General features: G+C 41.3%; 1 protein-coding gene across 6 annotated transcripts in view; it reads right to left on the reverse strand.

Moving 5' to 3' along the window:
• LOC127614417 (CAP-Gly domain-containing linker protein 4-like) overlaps positions 1-23117 on the reverse strand; it is a 51951-nt gene continuing 28834 nt past the window's right edge. For 4 of the 6 annotated variants that reach the window (XM_052085721.1, XM_052085720.1, XM_052085722.1 and 1 more), the window contains 6 exons: positions 20114-20275; positions 19878-20012; positions 15902-16025; positions 6020-6087; positions 5844-5922; positions 1-5349 (listed from right to left, as the gene is read on the reverse strand). In XM_052085721.1, coding sequence (XP_051941681.1) covers positions 4986-5349; positions 5844-5922; positions 6020-6087; positions 15902-16025; positions 19878-20012; positions 20114-20275 — 932 coding nt within the window. In that variant the 3' untranslated portion in view covers positions 1-4985. The remainder of the gene's footprint in view (positions 5350-5843; positions 5923-6019; positions 6088-15901; positions 16026-19877; positions 20013-20113; positions 20276-23117) is intronic. The other 2 variants (XR_007966508.1, XM_052085724.1) reach the window with 2 other exon arrangements.

Here is a 23117-nt window from a genome sequence, read left to right on the forward strand (position 1 = left end):
TCAATTTAAAATTGCTTGCTTTATTCATTTTAAATGTTAGCAAATATGTCAACAATATCAAACCTTGCTGCGATGCATTCGCGCAACAAATAAACATCCACCTATCATCCCTAAAAAAGACAAGGGTCACACCCCAATGGATCTGAAAGAATTAATGAGTAAAGTTGTCCAATTGGTTACAGAGCATTTCAATATTGTATATGGCTTATTTAATGATCTGTTCTTATACGTTTAGGCTGCAATCTGCTCACTTGCTTGGAAAGAAAAGTCAGACAATGGTTGAGCTTCGCCCTCCACTTTCTTTCAATTGCAAGTGGCCACCCATTGACAGAAGCCCGCTGAAGATTAAAGAAAGAAAATTGGTGGATAAGAAAATTAAATGCTATGTGAGTGTTTTGCACATCAGGGGCTCTGTTGCACATGCACAATAGATGACTTGCAGTAGACTCACAACTTCAGTCAAATGGGTTGCTTCCAAGTTCAACTTGAGAACGTTAAGTTGTCCTTTTGAACTGATGTAATTAAATGTCTTCTATGACTATACCCTGTGCTGCCTTATTTAAATGAATGTGCTGGTGGTTCCTAATCAAACGCAAATGTTGGTACTGTTTGTATAAGAAAACAAAACAAATTGATTGATCCATAGTCTGTCCACTCCACTCCGAGTGACGCGGCCCAAATCAACTGAATAAGTCAACTGAATTAAAAAAAAAAAGGCAGTCGGCGACTTTTACGCTACATGTAATGAAAAAAGTGGGCAACATTTTGAGACAGCACATTTAAGAAAAATAAGGATAAATATGTTTATTTATTTATTTTAATTGAACCGCAAACATAGAGCCATTGACAAGGAAGAAGTGGTTTGCCCTCGATCTGTACCTCTATTCTAATTTTTACAAACACGTCAGAGGTGCACAAGTGCGCATTTGAGCTACAAATGTAACACTGCACCAGATTAGACTGTTTGACTGCGCATGTGCATAGCAAACATATTGCCGCTCAGTGAGCGTGACTGCGGTCAGGCCAGCTTATGTTGGCGCCAAAGGCATTTGGGTAACTTAAACATCTGTGAAAGCACCATAAATGCTGAAAGCTACATACAGATTTTGGATACACATACAGTATACTGCTATCCAAGCGACACTTTTTACTGTTTATTACAGCAAGAAAATTCCAAACTACATTCTGCACGTGTTACAACATTGTCACTTCAAAATAAAGAAGTGCTAGTGTGAGACTGGCCTGCCTGCAGTTCAGACCTGTCTCCCATTGAAAATGTATGGCGCGTGATGAAGTGTAAAATATGACAACGGAGATCGCAGACTTTTGAACACCTGAAGATGTACATCAAGCAAGAATGGGAAATAAATCCACCTACAAAGCTTAGACGATTACTGTTCACATTTCACAAACGTTTAAAGGTGAGGGAACACAGTGATCCAGCTCTGGCCTCTCTGTGTGGAGTTTGAATGTTCCCCCCGGGCCTTAGTGGGTTTTCTCCGGGTGCTCTGGTTTCCTCCCATATTCCAAAAACATACCGGTACATGGCAGGCTGATTGGACGCTCTAAATTGTCCCTAGGTGGGAGTGTGGGCGTGGATGGTTGTTCGTCTCTGTGTGCCCTGCGATTGGCTGGCAACTGATTCAGGGTGTCCGCCGCCTACTGCCCGAAGACGGCTGGGATTGGCTCCAGCACCCCGCGCGACCCTGGTGAGGATCAAGCGGTTCGGAGAATGGATGAATGGAACACAGTGATAAATATGACCGTGTCCCAGGTTTTTTATTATGTGTGTGAATGAATTGCAGCCATATAATTCTAATAAAAGTTAATAATTATTTGCCCCCCAAAAACCCAATAAAGTTTATCAGTTTGAACATTCAAGATATTGTCTTTGTGGTGAATTCAATAAAAAAACAACAAATCATCATATTCTGTTTTTTATTATGTTTAAGGGTATCAGTTTCATTGGAATTGGTTTTGTATACTGGTAATACCTCATTTTTTAAGTTGGCCCTCATGGAGCATTACAACAGGATGAACAATTGTTGCCGCGCTGGCAGTTGATCGTACGCCACAAGAGAAACTTCCCTACAGGGACATGGTGGCCAAACCCACCCGACCCTGTAAAGCAAATATTCTTTCTCAATCCAACAATATCAATTATTTCATCATTAAATAGCAGAATGTTCAAATACATGGGAAAGCATCGCAGGTACCCTGCACTCCAATTACCACGCACACATTCATTGCAGTCTCAGGCAGTTGGCATCTGCAATCACAGAAGAGACGTTGCTGTTTGTGTTTCGCTCGCTCATGAACGTGTTTTATTACACACTTGTTTTGCACATGCTGACGTTCAACAGTCTAATATATTTGATGTATGTAAAAGCGATTCAAAGTGAACGCTGGCGTCCAGAAAGTACTGTGCCGCTGCCAGCGTGTAGCAGTACAGCTCTCCATTAGCACACATGCGTAAAAGAAGTCTATAGGAATGCAATTCCACGAGAGGAAATCTCGGAAAGTTGTGGACGTGCAGGCCTTGCCGCCATCTTGAACCGGGACTCCAAGGGGAGCTCTCCTAACCCGTTGAATTGTTTACCGATTTGAAAACGCATTTGTTTGTTGGAAACGTCAAACATCATACCAAACTGGTCATTTTATAATCTGAGTTTTCATTATATATGAAATATAAAGGGAAGAAAAATACTTTAATTTAAAAAAAGATATGTAAAAAATAACAATGAATCAATTTTCTTTTTTTCCCCCCTATCACATTGTTGAACAGTATGGAATCAGTTTAAACATAATTCATTGCTTTGAAAATTTCAATTATGATTTTATCTGACACATATTTTAAAGAAAGACTAAATTGAAATACAGGCTCATCTTCTGTTTTGGCTTCATATCGTTATATTTGACTCCAGGGGCGACACCGAAACGCTAACTCAATTGATATCAATTCAATGTTTTGTTTTTCCAAAAGCAGTGAATTGTATTGTTTTAATAAGCTGTCACTTGTGAGGCAATAGCATCAGTTGTTGCAATTATGAAATAATGTTAAACCGTTGCAAAAAATTATAATCAGTCGCCCCCACCACCCTTTTTTTTTAGGTGTGCTGACAATATTGGCATAAACCATTATTATCCACTCTTCAGACCCCAAAGCATTAACAAGGCAAATTCTCTTCTCTCCAATGTGCAGGAAATAAGAATTTGCTAAAGTGAGGATAACAGCTGGTGTGAAGAACCTTTTTTTCACTCAAATACTAGAATCTCAACTCAACTCAACTATATTTATAGAGCACTTTCAAACAGCCATCGCTGCATACAAAGTGCTGTACATGGAGCAACTAACATATACAACAGTAAAGCAGTAAAATCAGTAAAAATCAGAATGATTGGAAACACCACTGAATACAGCGACAAAATCTTTCTTTCAGTTGGCAACACGAAAGACAATTCGCTGCTTTTGTTCGCTCATACTGCTGACATGCAAGCACATCAAAATAAAAGCAGTGCATAGTCAACATTTGAGTTCAATTGATAAAGGCCTCGAGGGCCGGTTCAGAGACTGAAGACGGGCCGCAAATGGCCCACAGGCCCTATTTTGCCTCGATGTGCCCTTAAGTTTTTAAGTTTATCCACAGAGTCGGAGGGTCTGCAAAATAAAACATCCACCAAACAACAACCTCTGGCGCTCATTTGAGAACCACAGTAAAATTGTTATGTGCACCCTTGATTCTACTAAGATGAAGAGAAGAAATAGGTGAGGAATAAAAGAAGACTATGGGTAAGACAGAGCCTGTTGCTTCCATTCAGTCACTGTACTCTACCATTTCTGAGACAGAGTTTTCTCTTTTGTCCATAGGTTCACATGAAATAATAAAAAGTTAAGTATCATTTTAAAACACATCAACTGTACTGCAAGTTTATTGGTAGAACTTGTCAATGGCGGCTGCACATTGACAGTCACATATCTGGATATGTCAGGGTTTTTTTTGGTTGTCAACGTTGTTGTGAAAATATCGCATTTTTGATTGGACGTTACACCTGCGAAGATGAAATGCGATTCAAATTTTTGCACTGAGGTAAAAAAAATGGCTGGTAGTCTGTTGCAACGCCTGAAAAGTAGCTGCAAAACCCGGCCACTCTGCGAGACAGTTCCGTCAGTTTCGGCGCCGTTGCTCGCTGTGCGACGGGCCTAATGTTACACTCTATTAAAAGATGAAGCCTTAAACAACAGTCCAAACTAGGAAAAAAAGAATTTAATTTTCTCATTTAAAATGAGTGAATATATTCCTGTCAAAATATGTGATTCAAACTGCTATTTTTGTATTCCAGAACACAACGGAAACAAAAGCAAAGGTCGCAGGCCGAAACATGACGTACTGCTCAGTCATTGCATTTTGACATAATTCGTAAGAGGCAAACATTTTTGATTAAAAACTACTTTGGGGGCTCCACTGTTCGAACGTCACCTGAATTTTTGGCTTAAAATGAGTGTCACAAAAACTCCTCAAGTGAAAGAGCTTTTGAGTCTATTCTGCAAAATATGACAGCCATATATCACAGGTTGTTTCCAATAATGAAAACATATACCCACGCAAACATACCTTGAGTCACAGCGTGTTCCTAACCCTAACATCTGATAAACATGTTCTGATCTAAGAAATTAACTTTTGTCAGTGCAATCCGATTAGAAGTAGTGCAATGCTTAACATCCGATTAAATTCCTTCCACCATTTCCCGCTGAAACGATTTCAAATGGGAATTCAAAGCTAATTCGATAAAGTGCATTCATTCTGTTTTCTAAACAAGTAGCTGGATTCAGGCTATGAAATTGTTGCTTTCAGCTAATATATTCAGAAACAAACAAACAAACAAACAAAAAAAACTGAGTCATGATAATTGCTTTTTAAACGGTGGCTTCGTTTCAACTCCAGATTCCACTTTTGATTGTACCCTTCTGTGAAAAGTTCCATTTCTCAACTGTTTTCATCCACCAAGTGCGAACCATTGATGCCACGATAGGTAACACGGCTTGGACGGACAAGCACGCCGTGGCCCGGGCGGCAGGTGAAGTAGCGGCGGCCGCCGACAGAACCGTCGTTCTTTCCCTTGGGACCTCGGAGCTCCAGACCCAGCCAAAGGCCTGGAGCAAAGTCAGCCGTGCCCATGTAACGGATGCAGGCCATTTCATTGGCACTGTTCAACAAGACCTGCATGCCCTCATGGAGGTGGACCTTGTTGTCAGAACTGTAGACGGTTCCGGCGCTACTTCTCGGAATGCTGCTGCTGCTGCCTCCACTCAATGTGCTCCTGCGGTGGCGACGGGGGTTGGAACGACATCTTTGGTTTTTGCGTCAGGGTTTGGGGGCCCGTGACAAATGGGTGCATGGGTAGGGGGGCGGGGGGGAACGTAAAAGTTCATGATGTTATCATATAAAAGTTACGGAAAAATTGACAGAAGCTCAATACATTGCAAAGTCCGTGGTTGTACAACTATTGTCAAATTTAGATCAAAAATACGAGTGAAATAAAACCCCAACCACGCACTTGCAAGACCTCAAAGTTATTACAAATTAATTAAAATTTTTGGAAGCGATTTTAGTATGTAACATTAAGTACACACATGGCTTGCTTTACGGGCCACGTAAAAGGATGTGTCTTTCTGATCTGGCCCAGGACCTGGTTTTGACATGATCTAATAGATGGAGCGTTTCACGGTTGCGGAGAGGAGAAATGAAAGGTGGACAATAGGCCCAGAACGGAACGTGACTGCTTCTCATCAGTGTCCGTTTCGCCGTGGCCGAGAATGATGGCCATGATCTGGAAAGACCCACCTGCTCACAGGGTTTCTCCTGATCGTCTCCTTGGGTGGAGCAATTGCAGATGAGGTGCTGAAGCTGCGGCGAATCACCCCTGCATGACAATCATAAGAATGCGTACGTTCCGCCAAAACACCATGAATGCAGAGACACATTTCAGACTGTAGGGCTGCAATATGGGCGGCACTCACCGCTGATTGATGGATGGTTGAGATGTGACGAGGAGAGCTCCGAGAGGCAATCAACAGATCCGTGGATGCTGGGGGTGGGCAAAACAATAAACAGATGTATCATAAGGAGTAGAACACAATCAGCTGTATAATCCGCATGCAGCAAAGTCACTTTTAATTCAGTAACTGCCAGTGTACAGTATACCATTCTAAATTTCAAAGAAAAATAGATTACTTGAGACGATTGCTCCTCGCTCTGACAGAAGCAAAAAGTGCTGCGACATGAATTTCCCCACTGCGAGAGTAATAAAGGATTATCTTATCTCCCTGCAACAAAAGAAACGTTGTTTGTTTTCCTAATGGCGTGTTGGAGCTGCTGACAGGAGAAGAGGGGAGAAACCCATTGCTCGATGGAGAGAAAGTGAGATTCTCCCGAAGACGGAGAAGCATGTGTGGGGATGGGGGTGGGGATGGGGGGTGAGTATGGGCCTCAGGGTCAATTAGGGCGGGGAACGAAACAAAAAAAAAGGACATGAAAAGGGGAAGGCAAACACAAAGGTTCGTTCTTGCCTAAAGCAGCTCATATTTCATTGAAGGTGTAAATAGGAGATTAAAAGAAACAACGTTGAGGGAGTAATGAAAGCAATAAAGAAATGCGAAGAAGAACGTCGCTGCAAAGTCCCTGCGGGTCTGTGGATCATTGCTGTGGCAGAGCAAGATTGCCCCTACCTTGATTTGAAAGTAAAACCAGCAAATGCACTGGCATGTGATGACCAGTATATATATTGAAAATGAGTTTCTCCAGGCTCTCCCGAATTACTAGAGCTACTTTTGCACTTCATATTCCTATTGAGTCATTGCTTCGTCTTCAGGCAACTGCTCTAAAAAGAGTAAGATGATAAAATGTGTCGTCGAATTGGAGAAATGCAAACTCATTGACTGCCTCTTGATGGTGTGATTTTTTTTTTCTTTTCCAAGACGAGATCCTAGATTTCAATCAGCAAGAGTGACACACACTCCATTGAGCAGATTGATAGAAAGGTTCGGTAAATAAGAATGAAAATTCAATAGCTGTAGCATATTCAGGACAAATTCATTATTGTGTCAGCCAAGACAAGGGCTCAAGTTTGATCACAAAAAGCAAACTTAGACAAGATTTAAGAATGCTATTTTTTTCCATTTGTACAAATGAGAAGGCCAGGTTCGGGTTATAGCTAATCTGACTCTATGGTTAGGGGGGAAAAAAAATACATGACTAACAAAACCATTAAAATGCTACCGAATGATAAAGCGAGTGGATTGGATAACACTTCTTATAAAATGCCCGACTGAGGTTGTCTCCTCTCCTTGCTCTCCGTTTTACTGGTCTTGTGTTTCATGGTCTGCTGTTGTATTCTATATTGTCTGTTTGTTGGTCTCTTTGATCAAGCATAAAGCTAGGAAAGTGGTAGTGCTCTAGAGGGGTTTAGACTCTTATTTGGCTGACAGGATTTTTTTGTGTTAGACTAGGGTCCTCTGAGTTCCGCTCTGCCCTTCTGTTGTGTGGTGTTCCATAGGGTTCGATTTTGGGGCCCCTGCTGTTTTCCCTGTATTGCTGCCATGAGGATCCATTCCAAGAAAACATGGTGTTCCTTTCACTGCTATGCAGATGACAGTCAGATCTATGTCCGGCATATGCGTGGACCGTGTACATGCCAGCCTGTTGAACTGCTGCTCATCACTCAACTAGAGCTCGTATGAGGGAGCACATACATAAATGTGTGTGTGTGTGTGTGTGTGTGTGTGTGTGTGTGTGTGTGTGTGTGTGTGTGTGCGCGCATGCAGGGATATATATCTGTGTATGTTGAAGGGAAGAGGGTCCTCTTTTTATGCTGTAATTTTCAAGTTTTAATTGCACAGCGGCGGCCCGGTAGCCCAGTGGTTAGCACGTCGGCTTCACAGTGCAGAGGTACCGGGTTCGATTCCAGCTCCGGCCTCCCTGTGTGGAGTTTGCATGTTCTCTCCGGGCCTGCGTGGGTTTTCTCCGGGTTCTCCGGTTTCCTCCCACATTTGAAAAATATGCATGGCAGGCTGATTGAACACTCTAAATTGTCCCTAGGTGTGAGTGTTTGGTCACGTCACGTGAGTTGCTACGCATTGCCGAGCGGAAAGAAGGAGCAGCAACAGTAAAGTCAACATTTCTCTCGTGTGAAGCTTTCCCACATCTGAAAGTAAAGAACAGAGCGAAACACGGTGGCAGCGCGTGTGTAGAAATTGGCGACGTGAAGAGGGGGCTGGACGAAACGCTAGCTCGTTAGCACGGAAGCTAACCGCGGACGTTAGCACAGAAGCTAACTGCGAAAAGTTGCTACGCAGCTGGAACCCACGACCAGAGACCAACCAACCAAACGCCAGCGAGCGTGAGGGAGCCGGTAAACCCACTTGCCACGTTAGAAACACCCAAGCCTACTGGACACGTCACAAACTAGCATACAACCGGCTAGCAACGAGACCCGACAAAATGCCACCCAAACAGAAGCAAGACACAAAGCAGGAAGAGGATTCCCTGACCCTCACTCAAGTAAATGAATTACTCCAGCAACAAAAAGAACTTTTTACGGCGCTCTTGCAACAACAACAGGAAAATTTCAAAGGATTCGTCAAGATGATAATGGACTCAACAAACTCACGACTTAACACTTTTACCAGGGAAGTCCAAGAAATAAAAACCAGCATCAACTTTACCCAAAAAGAGGTAGACGACATTAAAAAAAATCTAATCTGTCAAACTGGCCATTCCAAAGACATGCAAACGGAATTCTACAAAGTATGTGACGGCATGCTTGTATTAACGGACAAGGTGGACTACTTGGAAGGACAGTCAAGAAGAAACAACTTCGTAATTGATGGAATTGAGGAAAAACCAGGAGAAACGTGGACTGAAACAGAGGAAAAAGTTCAAAAAATCCTTAAGGAGAAACTGCTGATACAGGGGCAAATTGAGGTGGAGAGAGCTCACCACACAGGAAGACAAGACCCTGGAAGACCTCGACCAAGGCCAGTTGTGGTGAAATTTCTAAGATACAAGGACAGATCAAGGATCCTACAAAAAGCAAAATACTTAAAAGGCTCCAACATCTACATTAACGAAGACTTTACAGATGCCGTACGACAAAAAAGAAAAGAGCTCCTCCCAAAATTAAAAGCTGCACGTGACAGAGCGGAAACTGCCTACTTAAGACAAACAAACAACATAACAAACATAACAAACTTATTGTCCACCCCCGCACCAGTACTTCAACACAACAGGCTCGAGTTCAACACCATCAAGCAGCATACTGAGAATTTTTCACCACCCGACAATAAAAACTCTGACCCTACTGAAGCAGGGAATTCACATACCAAAAAACATGGACTTCGAATCCTTTGATGACCCTTCCAACCCTTTGATGACTTCCAACCCTACTGACCACAAGACGTTTGACCCTGAGAACAACTTTGACCCAGACAATAACTTTTTCAAGACCGACCGACCGCGAGGCAGCCAGCGACGACCGACCGTGAGGGAGCCAGTGATGACCGCGAGGAAGCCAGCGACGACTGCAGGGAAGCCAGCGACCGTGAGGAAGCCTGGAGACAACCAGCCTGCGACCACCGTGAGGGAGCCAACGACGACCGCAAGGGAGCCAGAGACGACCGAGAGGAAACCAGCGACGACTGCAGGGGAGCCAGTGACCGCGAGGGAGCCGGGAGACGGATAGCCTAAGGCAGCCGGGAGACAACCAGACAGCGCGCGTGAGAGAGCCGGGAGGCAGCCAGCCGGCAAGCGTGAGGGAGTCGGCGACGACCGCAAGGGAACCAGTGACCACGAGGGACCCAGTGATGACGGCAAGAGAGCGAGCGACGACAGCGAGGGAACCAACGACGGCCGTGAGGGAGCCATCGACGACCGTGTGGCAGCGGGAAATTCACATCCCAAAAACATGAACTTCCAACCCTTTGAAGATATTGACTATAAGCCATTCGATCCCGAGAACAATTTGGACCCAGACAATAACTTCTTCAACAAAAAAAAAAGGGTAACAAACTCTGACTATTACCTGGATGAACAATTCAACACTAATATAAAATTGGAAAATGCACTTTCGGTAATACACTTAAACAGTAGAAGTCTCTATAAAAACTTCACAAAAATCAAAGAATACCTGACTAAATTCAATAAATTTAAAATAATTGCCATATCAGAACTTGGCTTGATGAAGATAAAACAACTGAAATGGAAATAGAAGGTTATGAAATGTTTGCAACTAATAGAGGAAACAAAAAAGGAGGGGGGGGGGGGGGTTGCAATATATGTAGACAAAGCACTTAAATGCAGTAAAATCGAGAGATTGACAAACACAATAGAAAACCTAATGGAATGTCTAACCATTGAAATACACAATAAAAAGGCATCAAATATCATCATAAGTTGCATCTATAGGACACCAGGAACATGTATTGACACATTCAATAAAAAACTAACAGATATGCTCAGTTACTACAACGATAAGAAAACACGAATAATATGTGGTGACTTTAACATTGACTTATTAAACCCAAATAGACACAAAAAAACAACTGACTTTATAAATACTATGTACAGCAACAGCTTTTTCCCAGTAATCCTGAAACCTAGCAGAATAACAGTTGACACGGCCACATTAATAGATAACATATTTATAAATAAGATTGATCATAAAATGGAAAGTGGACTTCTCATTAATGACATAAGTGACCGCCTGCCTGTTTTTGCAGTTTTTCATAATTATTTCGATAGAAAAGCTAAATCAACAACTCGTATAACAGAAATAAGACTAAGAACCCAATGTTCCATCGATGCCTTTAAGCAAGACCTAGAAAAACAAAACTGGACCGAGGTCTACTCAAACGAAGACCCAAATACAGCGTTTGAAGTATTTCAGTCTACCATAATGTCCTTATATGATAAACATTTTCCATTAACTAAAGTCTCCAAAAAGTATAAAGACCCAATTAAGCCACGGATAACAAAAGGCATAGAAAACGCATGTAAAAAGAAAAACAATTTATGTAAATTGTTTTTAAAATTCAGAACTGAAGAAGCAGAAAAAAATATAAGACCTATAAAAATAAACTAGTAAATATTATAAGAACCAGTAAAAGAGATCATTATCATGCACTATTAGAGCAGAATAAAGGTAACACACAAGAAATATGGAAAATACTTAACCAAGTAATCAGAAATAGTCCTAAAAAAAATGGATTATCCAGAGTATTTTATCAAAGGCAAAAATACTATTTTGGAAAAAACTGCAGAAATAGCAACTGAATTTAATGAGTATTTTGTCAACATCGGCAGTAACCTAGCAAAACAAATTCCTGATCCAACAAACCTGTTTGAAATAGATAGATACGTAGAAAAAAACTCCTCCACGATGTTCCTTACTGCAGTAAAACAAGAAGAAGTATCAAATATTATAAAAACTTTAAAAAATAAAAAGTCAACTGATTGCTTTAATATTGATATGACAATAATCAAGCAGATTATAGAATATGTAGTGCGACCTTTCACGCACATATGCAACCTGTCATTCAAAGCTGGTATCTTTCCATCAAAAATTAAAATTGCTAAAGTTATTCCAATCTATAAAAGTGGAGAAAAACATTTGTTTACAAATTATAGACCAATATCACTACTACCACAATTTTCAAAAATATTAGAAAAACTATTTTCTCGCAGACTTGATAGTTTTATACAAAAGCATGCGCTGTTAAGTGAGAATCAATATGGCTTCAGGGAAAAACGGACCACCTCAATGGCAGTTATGGAGTTTGTGGAAGCAATAGCCACTAATATAGACAACAAAGAATTTACTGTTGGGGTTTTCCTAGATCCAAAAAAAGCTTTTGACACAATAGATCACAGTATATTATTGAAAAAACTGGATAAATGGATAAAAAGTTATTTAGAAAACAGATATCAGTACGTGCAACTCAACAATAAAAAACGAATCAACTGAAAATCACTCACGGAGTTCCTCAGGGGTCAGTGCTTGGTCCAAAACTATTCATCTTATATATAAATGATATCTGCAAGGTCTCAAAACTATTTAAATGTGTCCTATTTGCTGATGATACAACTTTCTACTGTTCTGGAATAAATCTGAAACAGCTCCTGACAACCGTAGAAAACGAATTAAACAAATTAAAAAACTGGTTCGACAGAAATAAATTGTCACTTAACCTGAAAAAATCGAAGTCAATTGTTTTTGGCACAAGACCAATCAAACACCAAGCTAAAATTATGGTAAACTCAATTGAAATAGAAAGAGCGTATGAAACCAAGTTTCTCGGATTAGTAATAGACTCAAAACTATGTTGGAAACCACATATCGATAACGTAAAAAGAAAAATAGCCAAGACCGTAGGGATCCTCTACAAAACCAAGGAAGTGCTAAATAAGAGATCTTTGTACACATTATACACTTCATTATTATTACCATACATGACCTACTGTGTGGAAATATGGGGAAATGCCTGCAAAACAAACACACTCCCTATTCTCAAACTACAAAAAAAAAGCAATTTGAATTATTAATAGATCAAAATATAGGGAACCCACAAATCCACTATTCATCAAATTAAATACGATGAAATTTTATGACCTGGTTGACTTTAAAATTGCCCAATTAATGTACAAAGCACACAATAACCTGCTCTGCCAAAACATTCAGACGTTTTTTGAAATTCGAGAAAGCAACTATGAATTAAGAGGTACCAACTTATTCAAAAAACTCTAAACAAGAACAAACATCAAGCAAAGAAGTGTATCTAGCAGAGGTGTTAATATGTGGAATAATTTCGAAACGGACCTAAAAATGAGTAAATCGCTTGCTGATTTCAAAAACAAATTCAAAAAAATAGTACAAACAACCTACATCAATCAGAGTTAAAATGATAAATTCTAAACATTAAATATAATGATAAATCAGAACTAAGTTGATAAATAGAGAAAGGTATTGAAATATCCATTATGAATACAAGAGAAAATTGACACAAGAGTGCCAGGGTGAGGATGTATATAATCCAGATACAAACCAAAAGTTGTGAAAATATCACGGTTAAGGGTAAAGTATGAGCCTTAATGGAGACTTCTTACTTTTTCTTTTCTGATTGATATAAAAATGATTTAGTAGATATAAACACATAACGGGGTAGGACTAGATACGTTTTTTTACTTCATCCTACTCCCTTGAACATAATAACTGTGTTGAATGAAGACTGATTTCTTTCTTTTTACTTTTTTATCTACGTACCTTATTTTCTGTCAAATTATTACTGTATATGTTTTATGTTCAATAAACAAACAAACAAACAAACAAACAAGTGTGAGCGTGGATGGTTGTTCGTCTATGTGTGCCCTGCGATTGGCTGGCAACCGATTCAGGGTGTCCCCCGCCTACTGCCCGGAGACGGCTCGGATGGGCTCCAGCACCCCCCGCGACCCTAGTGTGGATCAAGCGGTACGGAAGATGAATGAATGATGAATGAATAATTGCACAGCACTTTTTTATGTGTGAAGAGTGCTGTATAAATAAAGTTTGACTAATTGATTGTGAAAATGCCTACTAACTCTGGGAAATCACGAGCCATAGTGGCTGATGAGCAAAAAAAGTTCATGTTAAAGCCTTGCCTCTGGGGGTTGTGAGCAACACCGGTGTTGATATCAGAGTAACTTGATTGGATGCTTATTAAGTGCGTTGGCTATTCTCCATCAGTGATTTCTTACCGTTGGTGTTCTTGCTGGATAATTGTTGAAAGTAGACATGATGTGATGGTGCAGTACAGCTAGCTATTGAAAGAAGCAAGGCACTGAGTTCACACTCACAATAACATTAACACCTTAGACTTTCAATGACCACGTGTGCCCCAGTGGGACATGTGCGATATAAAAAAAATAAACAAATGGAAGAAAAAAATAAATGAATAAAAAGAAAAAGAATATAAATCTTCCACACAAATCATTGAATATGGGAATCCTTTCTTGCAACCCATGTTTACTGGATCATCACACTGGAATTGGCAAAATTCTTGTCTGCACTTTACTGCTATTACATAACAGCAGTAACTGCTGATATACCCCAATTATTTTAATCTAGCATAAATGAGTCTAGAACACGCAGATAAAGTCTTATACGCCACAAGGGGCGGCAAAGTATTTGGGTAAATTGATTTAAGACTGATGGGAGGAGGAGTTAGCAGCACAAGCTCCCAAAAGAAACCGTCAAGAGGTTGAATTTGCAGTTATGTGAATACTGGTTAATTAGTGATTCGTGCATCCTTGACACACTCAGGCAAGATGACAATAGCTCATGGTGGCCAAGACTGCATACAGTATTAATAGCATTACCAAGTTGGAAAAACACCAGCTGCAGTTTTATTGAAGTGTCCGCTTTACATCCAAGGGTGATCCATTGCTCCCAGTGGAAAAAATTCACTCCAAAATGCTGAATTGAACTTGATACTTTCAATAAGAGTGGCAGTTTTTTGTAGGGGAAATATAAACACACAATTGCTTTCGGCAAAAAATAACAAAACCTTTTAAAAACTCTAGGTCTACAACAAACAATTGAAACTACTCAAGATATACTTAAGCAGTGTGGTTGTGTACTGTAAATCAGCGGTCCCCAACTCCTAGGCCGCAGACCGTTACTGGTCCATTGGGTCATTTGGTACAGGGCCGCACAGAAAGAATGAATAACTTACCGGTACATAACTTCCGTTTGATTGTTTTTGGAATCTGAAACATGTTTTATTTTGAAAAATGACCGGATTCTCTGTTACAGCCGTCTACAGTATGTCACTCTTGACACAGGTGAAGGTGGCCCTTCGCGGTCACGTGATGGGTTCCAGCTAAAATGAAACCCAGGAGGTAGCAAAATGAGTAAAAAAAACAAATGTCTTTGGCAAGTTTCTTGGGAAGGGGAAAAGGCCCAGCCAGGAGACAGAAGAGGAGTTTATGGCTTTCAAGAAAAAGAAGGCTACATTTAATAGGCAAGATCAGGAGTCTTACTTAAAATACGGATTCATCTCAACGGGAGATTGCCACGCACCAAACCCACTCTGCATAATATGCGGTGGTGGTGAGTCATGTTTTTCCTGCACTTTGTATTTGCACTTATTTTGAAGGCACATTTAAACATTACCATAGCAACCAGAGAGTGTTGTGGCCAGACAGGACGTTCTTCGTGTCATGATTCGTGTTAATATTATGTTTAGAAACTGTTTTCATGCAGGTCATATCATATTATTTTGTTGTATCTATCCGGCCGTAAAGACCAGTGCCTGATAATATTGTCTGGAAGTGAACCGGTCTGTGGGGCAAAAATGGCTGGGGACTGCTGCTGTAAATGATGCGAGGATCCAATTGATTGTGAATGTAGTTCAGGAAAACAGTACAACTTCTGTTACTGGCAGCTTCCCAAATGCTTATCATAATACGGTCAAACAGAGATATACACTCATTTTATCAGTAAAGATGACAGAATTATCTTGGATATTATTTTGCTTTCCCCTAGTATTTATTATTTAAAATCCATATCTGCAATCCATATTTAACGGCAAGAGTCACCACTGTTGGCTCATTGGCTGTCATATTAAATGCAGTAGTCGTGGCGAGAGTAGGCCTTGGGAATCTCGACTCCTGTTAATTACAACCATAGAAGCGACTTTTTGCCAAGTAGGGCACAACCATGAAGTCAACACTAGGACAAATAACACTGTCAAAGGAAATCATTAGCGGCAGTTGTTTTGATGGAGCCAACATCAGGTTATTCTGTCTTGAGACATTGTTAAATCCAACAGAGGTTTATTCCAAATGTAACTTTGCAGATGAGCGCTCACCGTTGAACACGCGAGGGAGGAGCAAAGACCCCATGTCTTGGTGGGCAATTAAAGTATCTGACTCCACCCACGGATCCGTCATTTTTCCCACTGGGTGTGTCCAGCGCGATGCCCAACCAGTGGCCTGGAAGGAGAGAGACAGTGTCAAGTGGATCATGAAGAAGACCCAGCTAAATTCAGGTGTTGGCCTTAATGTTCCAATACTTTTGGCAGAGTGTATACCGTATTTTCCACACTAAAAGGCGCACTGGATTATGAGGTGCACCTTCAATGAATAGCCCATTTTATAATTTTTTTTCATACATTGGACGCACCACATTAAAAGACGAAATCTACAATACATCCACGAGATGGAGCTACACTCAGGGATGTCAGTAAAACCTATTTAATAAAGCAGTGACACAGTTCACTTAACCAACAGCAAGTTATAACATTGACTCGTTAACGTTGAACTCTCTTGCTGCTGCTCGATTTCCGTGTTCAACTGCGTAAGCCGATCGCTTTAAGTTTGAACTTTGCGTTGGAAGCATGTCTCTAGCAAAGGGCCATTTTGAGGGTCGACATATTACCGTAATGACCATACACAAGGTGCATCGAGTTTTAAGGCGCTCTGTGAGCTTTTAAGGAAATGGAAGGCTTTTCAGTGTGCCTTTTAGTGTGGAGAATACGGTATTGACATGTGGGGAGAATGTAAAGTGATGATGACAGCGCCTATGTAAATATTATTATTTTAATCATGGCAAGGGAGGTCATTCCCAAATTGCGTTTTAAGCATTAAGTTGTCACACAGTAAGTAAAGGGAAATGAATTTGAATTTGAGCCTTGCAAGCAGTGTATACTTGATATTTTACTTTGGCGTCATAAAAGCTACCAAGGCCAGTCAGAGACTGTGGATGTGAGATGTGGCCCGCAGGCCCTACTTTGTCTATATGTGCTGTAAGGCTTTATTTTCATCCATGAGGTAGAGTTGGGAAAAAATGAGCACCAAAAAATAACATCTGGTGCGCATTTGAGAACCATCCAAAAATTGTGCGCGCTCCTGATTATGTAGACTGAAAATGCCTGTGTGGATGCCATAACATGCCAGCCACATTTTGTGACAAAAAATTTGTGGCGACTCAGTCGACTTTCGTTCCCCAGCTCTACGAGAATATCAGCCACTGTAGCACTAGTTGGTGGCACAAAATTCCCAAGGAAGTATGAAGGGAAAGGTAGCTGTTGTTTTTACTACTGCTCCCAGTTGAAGTAAAACAAAGTTCACAAATTTCATTTTAGTACCTAATGTGAACGTTATAGGTAGGGTAACGAAACTAGTATCGATATTGCAATAGTTATACACTAACAAATTATGTTGAAACACAAATGGTGCAACAATACAGGCGGACGGTGCACATAAAACACACATCGCGTGTACTTCAAAAAACGACGAAAGTAATCCCAGAGGTTACAGGGTGACGCATTAACTGTCATGGAGGAACATGGATTAATTAACCTGCTTGATTCTTATTCCAAAAATATTAATGAGAATACTGTGTTTAGACTTATGGGGTCATATACAACATATTCTTAACAAGAAAATTCCCTTTCAACTTTGATCTCCGGGTCTTCCTCGATGTCATCTTTTTGAAGCAGTTGTCTTCTTCAACCTCCATCTTCCAAGTACCGTATTTTCACGACTATTCGACGCACCGTACGGTTGGGCGCGGTCTCATTAATGGGTGACATTTCTGTATTTTACACATAGACAGACCGCACTGTACCAATGGGCACAGTTTTACAGTGGTAAAACATATGCCAGCTTAAACATACGGCATGCATGCGCGCACGCTAACACGTTAGCTTGAAGCATACGGTAGCATGCCAAGACATACAGATACAAGCTAAAAACATGTTTTTAAAAAGGCAACGAAAGCAGAACTGAGTTCGGATGTACCTTATTTAGCCATCGTACAATGTTCTCACGTTTTTCGATCAATCATCACCCAGAAATCCATCAAAGTCCTCATCCTCTATATCAGAAGCAGAGGACTGCAGATCCCAATTGTCATTGAACGCATCACATGCTAGTGTGAGTTGCTACGCATTGCCGAGCGGAAAGAAGGAGCAGCAACAGCAAAGTCAACATTTCTCTCGTGTGAAGCTTTCCCACATTTGAAAGTAAAGAACAAAGCGAAACATGGTGGCAGCGCGTGTTTGTGTAGAAAGAATTGAACAATTGTGCAAGTACCGTAATCCATCAAAAACGCCGCGTTCCCTCTCGTTGTTGCGTATTGTGGCGTAACTCGCCCAGCGCTGCCTCTCACTCTTTTGTTTGCCATCGATCATCCATTGTTCCCATGCCGTTCGCAACTTTACTTTAAACGCCCGGTTGATGCCGATGTCCAGCGGTTGGAGTTCTTTAGTCAAGCCTCCGGGAATAACGGCAAGCTCAGAGTTCATTTGCTGGACTTGGTTTTTCACCGCTGCTGTGAGATGGGCACGCATGCCAAAAGCATAACCGGTGGCTTTAAGTTTGAACTGAGCTTCGTAGGCGTGTCTCTTTGTCGAATTTATTTTCAGGGGTTCTTAGAAACCAAAACCGGAGTTGTTTTGCAACAATGCACATTGCCACACTCTATACAGGTGTTGGTACTGCTTGCGGGGTCCCTTTAGCGTCCACTTATACGCCCACCCTTCACCGTGGACTGCTCCCCAGCTTGCCTGTTCTCTCTCTCTCTCTCGCTCTCGCTCTCGCTCTCGCTCTATGTATATATACACGCCCACCCTTCCCTGATTGGCCGACTTCTTTCCCGCATGCCTGGCCACAGTCACTTCCGCCTTTTCTCTATATAAACAGCGTGTCGGCTGTCAGTCAGATTTTGGAACTCAGCGCATACAAAGGACGCTCCGCACTATAAGGCGTCCTGTCCATTTTGGCTCTCTCTCTCTCTCTCTCTCTCTCTGTCTCTTTCTCTGTCTCTCTCCCTCTATATATATATGTATATATACACGCCCATCCTTCCCTGATTGGCCGACTTCTTTCCCGCATGCCTGGCCACAGTCACTTCCGCCTTTTCTCTATATAAACAGCGTGTCGGCTGTCAGTCAGATTTTGGAACTCAGCGCATACAAAGGACGCTCCGCACTATAAGGCGTCCTGTCCATTTTGGAGAAAATTTAAGACTTTTAATGGCGCCTTATTGTCGTGAAAATACGGTACGCTGTGTCAAACCTGAGGTTATCCCAGGCATGACTGTGTGTTGGGTGGCTCTATGCAAGTGATTCGTTTTCAAATTATCCTTGAATGATGTGCAATGAAAAACATTAGACTTAGGAAAATGTGCTGACTTTTCTGACTTCAAAAGAAGAGGAAATAAACTCAGGAGGTTTCTTTAAAAAAGTGTTACCAAAGGCAAGTTCTGCCTATTGTTGATTCTTCATGACATCCCTTTGGACAGAACACAAAGATTCGAAATAAACAAACTACAAAGGGCAGACATAATTTATTGATGGCATAATGAATATTTCAAATAGCCTTTGAATGCTTTATTTAAGGTTTTTAAATACACTGTAGATAGGTGTCCGATTCTGATTCTTCGGGTGAGTTAACGTTTTTGTTCCCGAACATTCAACAAATTTGACACAGTTTCCTAATCGCATAGCATCTTGCTAATCGGTGCAGCTCTTGCTCTGTATATACTCTTCCAAAGGCAGTACCTGGCTATACATTTAGCGCTCACGATTAAATTGTGCTTTTTCAAATTTTGAATGCCAAAAAATGTTCCAATTTCAAGTTCCATTTGAAATGACTCATAATTACTATTATACGAAAGGATTCTGACGACACTCCACAGTTTTGTGACTCAACTACACGATTGTTAAGCTATCGGTCACATTTTAATTCCTGGTTAAAGTGTCACGTTAATGCTCACACTGATAAGAATTCAACAAATCAATTCTGAAGGGCATAGTCAGATGTGAGTGCATAAATGCTGACCTGGAGCAAAGCACGTCTTCCCATAGAAATGGACGACGCCAGTTCTCTGGCCAGCGACCAGCACCCTATCCCCTAGGCGCATCTCAGGGCCACCATGCACAGAGCTGCTAGCTGACGCGGTTTGGCTTCGATAGCCTGGCAAGGAAATGGTCAAACAGCTTTATTTTATTTCTTCTTGTCAGACATATTGCGGGAGCATTTGGATTCGCAACATGATGTGTCGAAATAATTCCTACCGGCTGTGGCATTTGCAGGCATGCCGGAAGAGGGGTGGAGGCCAAGGGCAGTAAGTTGTCTGGCAGTAAGACGTTGCCTGTGATGCGGACGAGGTCGAGGACTCCGTCCATGACGAGATTCCAGTGAGGAAGACGAAGAGGAGAGTGAATGGGCGAGACCACCTGTGATCCAATCAATGACAAATAAATGGCCGGACATAAAAGACAATAAAAAATGTCAAGGCATTTTCTGACAGCTCGTAAATGCCGACCATTCGATGAAATTGTCAGCAGTCGGTCCAATTGCAGTGTCGACCCTTGTGCTGTCTAAAAGTCCGAGGTAAAAACGTACTTCCTTCTTAATTGCACCATTATTCCATGTCTGTATGCAAGTATGAACACCCCTTGACCTTTTTGCCCTATTGCCACATTTCGGGCTTCAAACAAAGATATAAATATTCTTCAATGGACCTTTGAGAGCATCATAGAGCAGGCGCGTTTATAGTGAGATAGGTGGACTACAGTTACTGACATCAGTCATTTAGGTCAGGGGTGTCAAACTCATTTTTGTCACGGGCCACATTGTAGTGACAGTTTGCCTTGGAGGGCCGATAGGACTGTGAATTTTGTGAAACCATATCAATGTTTAATTAGCGCCACATATTACATACATAGCACACAACAAATTGGTGGATACCTAGTTTTGAAATCAGAAGTCAAGAATCATGACTTGTTTCAACATTGTTTACGTGAATGTGATAAGGGGTTTGGAAAGGAGAAAATGCTTATAATATCACCGCATTATTGTGGATTACAAATGACAATTTAAAAATTGGGTTTACAAAATGATGTCGCGGACCAGATCTGGCCCCTGGGCCTTGACTTTGACACTTGTGATTTAGGTCAACTTTGGATCATTCAGATATCATCAGGGAACTTCTGTAGTCAGTTGGCTGCACTGAGAGAAAAGAGGATCAATTATTTCGGATGCTCTACTTGTCATTTTTTGTTATAAAACTTATATCTTTATGTTAGTAGCCTGAAATTTGGAAGAGGGACAAAGAGTTCAAGGGGGCGTGGTGGGGGTGGGGGCTAATCCAGCACACACACAAAGATACATAAGTACGACAAAGCCTATAAATAATTTATCTGCATTCATTATCTTGCATATGATGTTAAAAACAACACCGGAATTAATCAGTTTGAAGAATTGCAGTGCTCCGCAAATGAAACACTGTGGGCCAATTAACGTGAACTATGGTACCGGGTTTAAAGTGCAAGAATCATTATTTCATCCACAATCCTTTCTCAAGACAGGTCACATGCATAAACAGTTGACATGGAGCAAAAGCAAGTAGAAGCTACGATATCAACCTGATTTTTGTTAATGGCCAGCATCAGAGATGTGCGTTTCCTTTTGGACTCCAGTAAGAAACATCTGTGAATACAAAACATTTCTTGCCGCTTGACATTTAGCGTTCAGGGAGCTTCCGTATTTTCATGCCTTGCACACACTGCTTTAGGCAACCTGCAACACAGTATTTAGCTGTTCCTGTTTTTGGTTATGTTCTCAGCACCCTTTGAGTCCTGAACTATAGCTGACATAGCAACAGCCTAAAATCTTTTGGGGGTTAAAAGATGAGTCTTTCAAAATGACCCAAGACCAAGCTAGCTGCATTGTTGAGCTGGTAAGTCACAAAAACTCTGATGACACTGAGAGTCTTGACGATAAATGTCTAACAAAAGCCCTGAGAAAGTTTGCTCATAAATTAGTCTGGTTCCTGTGGAGTACGGAGGTGCTGACACGCACAACCTCACATTTCTTGCACACCGCACATACATACACACTCAAACCTCTTGATGAATTGTCAGCAAGACTATTCAGCCTGTCTATGCCCTGGTTATTAAACTCTACTTAATTGGACTATCAATCACAAGTTTTCCATTGGCTACTCTCCTGTCCGCAATTCCAGTCACGTAAAGATCAATCAGCCACCAAAACCCAAGAATATCACCCCTGTACAATAAATCTGTAAACCCCGGAGGACCCACAAACCACAAAAATCCACTACGACAAGTTTCAACTATACTCTAGGTCACTGGACTGTGTTTCAGGCCGATGTTAGTCAGGAAAGGAGAATGTGGACTGATGACTGGTCTTGTCAGTAATCAAATTTATGCACTGTCTGTGTCAACCTGCCTTTTCAACGCTGAGCAATATTAACATATCTACACCATTTCTCCATAGCAGGGCCACAGCCTGCAGTTGGTCAGGGCACATTTTGAGAGGAGACTGGCAGAGAGAGTACACAACAATAACATTATATAGAAGACGGATCTTCTCGATAAGCGCACTTGAAGGGCAGTGCTACAGTCAAGAAGGGACAACAATGAGTAGAAAATATATGACAGGATGGGAAAAGTTGCAACTTCAGGACTGGACAAAAGCAGGACGCCATGCAGTCGTACCGGTGTATGGTATGATTGGTTATGTCGTACTTATCACTCCTGTAAAGCGTTTAAGTACAAATGAGAAGACAGTCCAGGAAGATAATGGGATCACAGGGCCCTTGTACAGGAATGAGAGAGTGACCCTAAATCAAATACCAAGGGAGACTTGTGATTCCGAGGAGGATGACGCAGACATTTAAATGGATTGGTTTCAGCATTCAACTGGGTGGAAGTTTGGAAAGATCATCCCTTCATCCATTTTCCGATCCGCTTTATCCTCACAAGGGTGTACGAATGTGAATGGCTGTATGTCTACCTGCGCCTTCTAATTGTCGAGGAAGAAAATAGCCTCCTGAAATTGTCTAAAAATCCAGATGTTGAACTGTTGTCACGAATAAAGTATCACGAGACGTTACCACTTCAAGCATCAACCTCATAAGCATGTTTGATTTTCCGGTTGCTCTTTTTTTGGTTGTTTTTGTGATGACACCGCAGAGTACCAGTGAGGGCCAAGAGCACCATGTGATAACAACCATAAGACCACAAATCGACATAGTGGGAGCAGTGCAGCAAA

Source organism: Hippocampus zosterae, chromosome 14 (genome assembly GCF_025434085.1).
Source record: "Hippocampus zosterae strain Florida chromosome 14, ASM2543408v3, whole genome shotgun sequence".
Taxonomy (NCBI): Eukaryota; Metazoa; Chordata; class Actinopteri; order Syngnathiformes; family Syngnathidae; genus Hippocampus; species Hippocampus zosterae.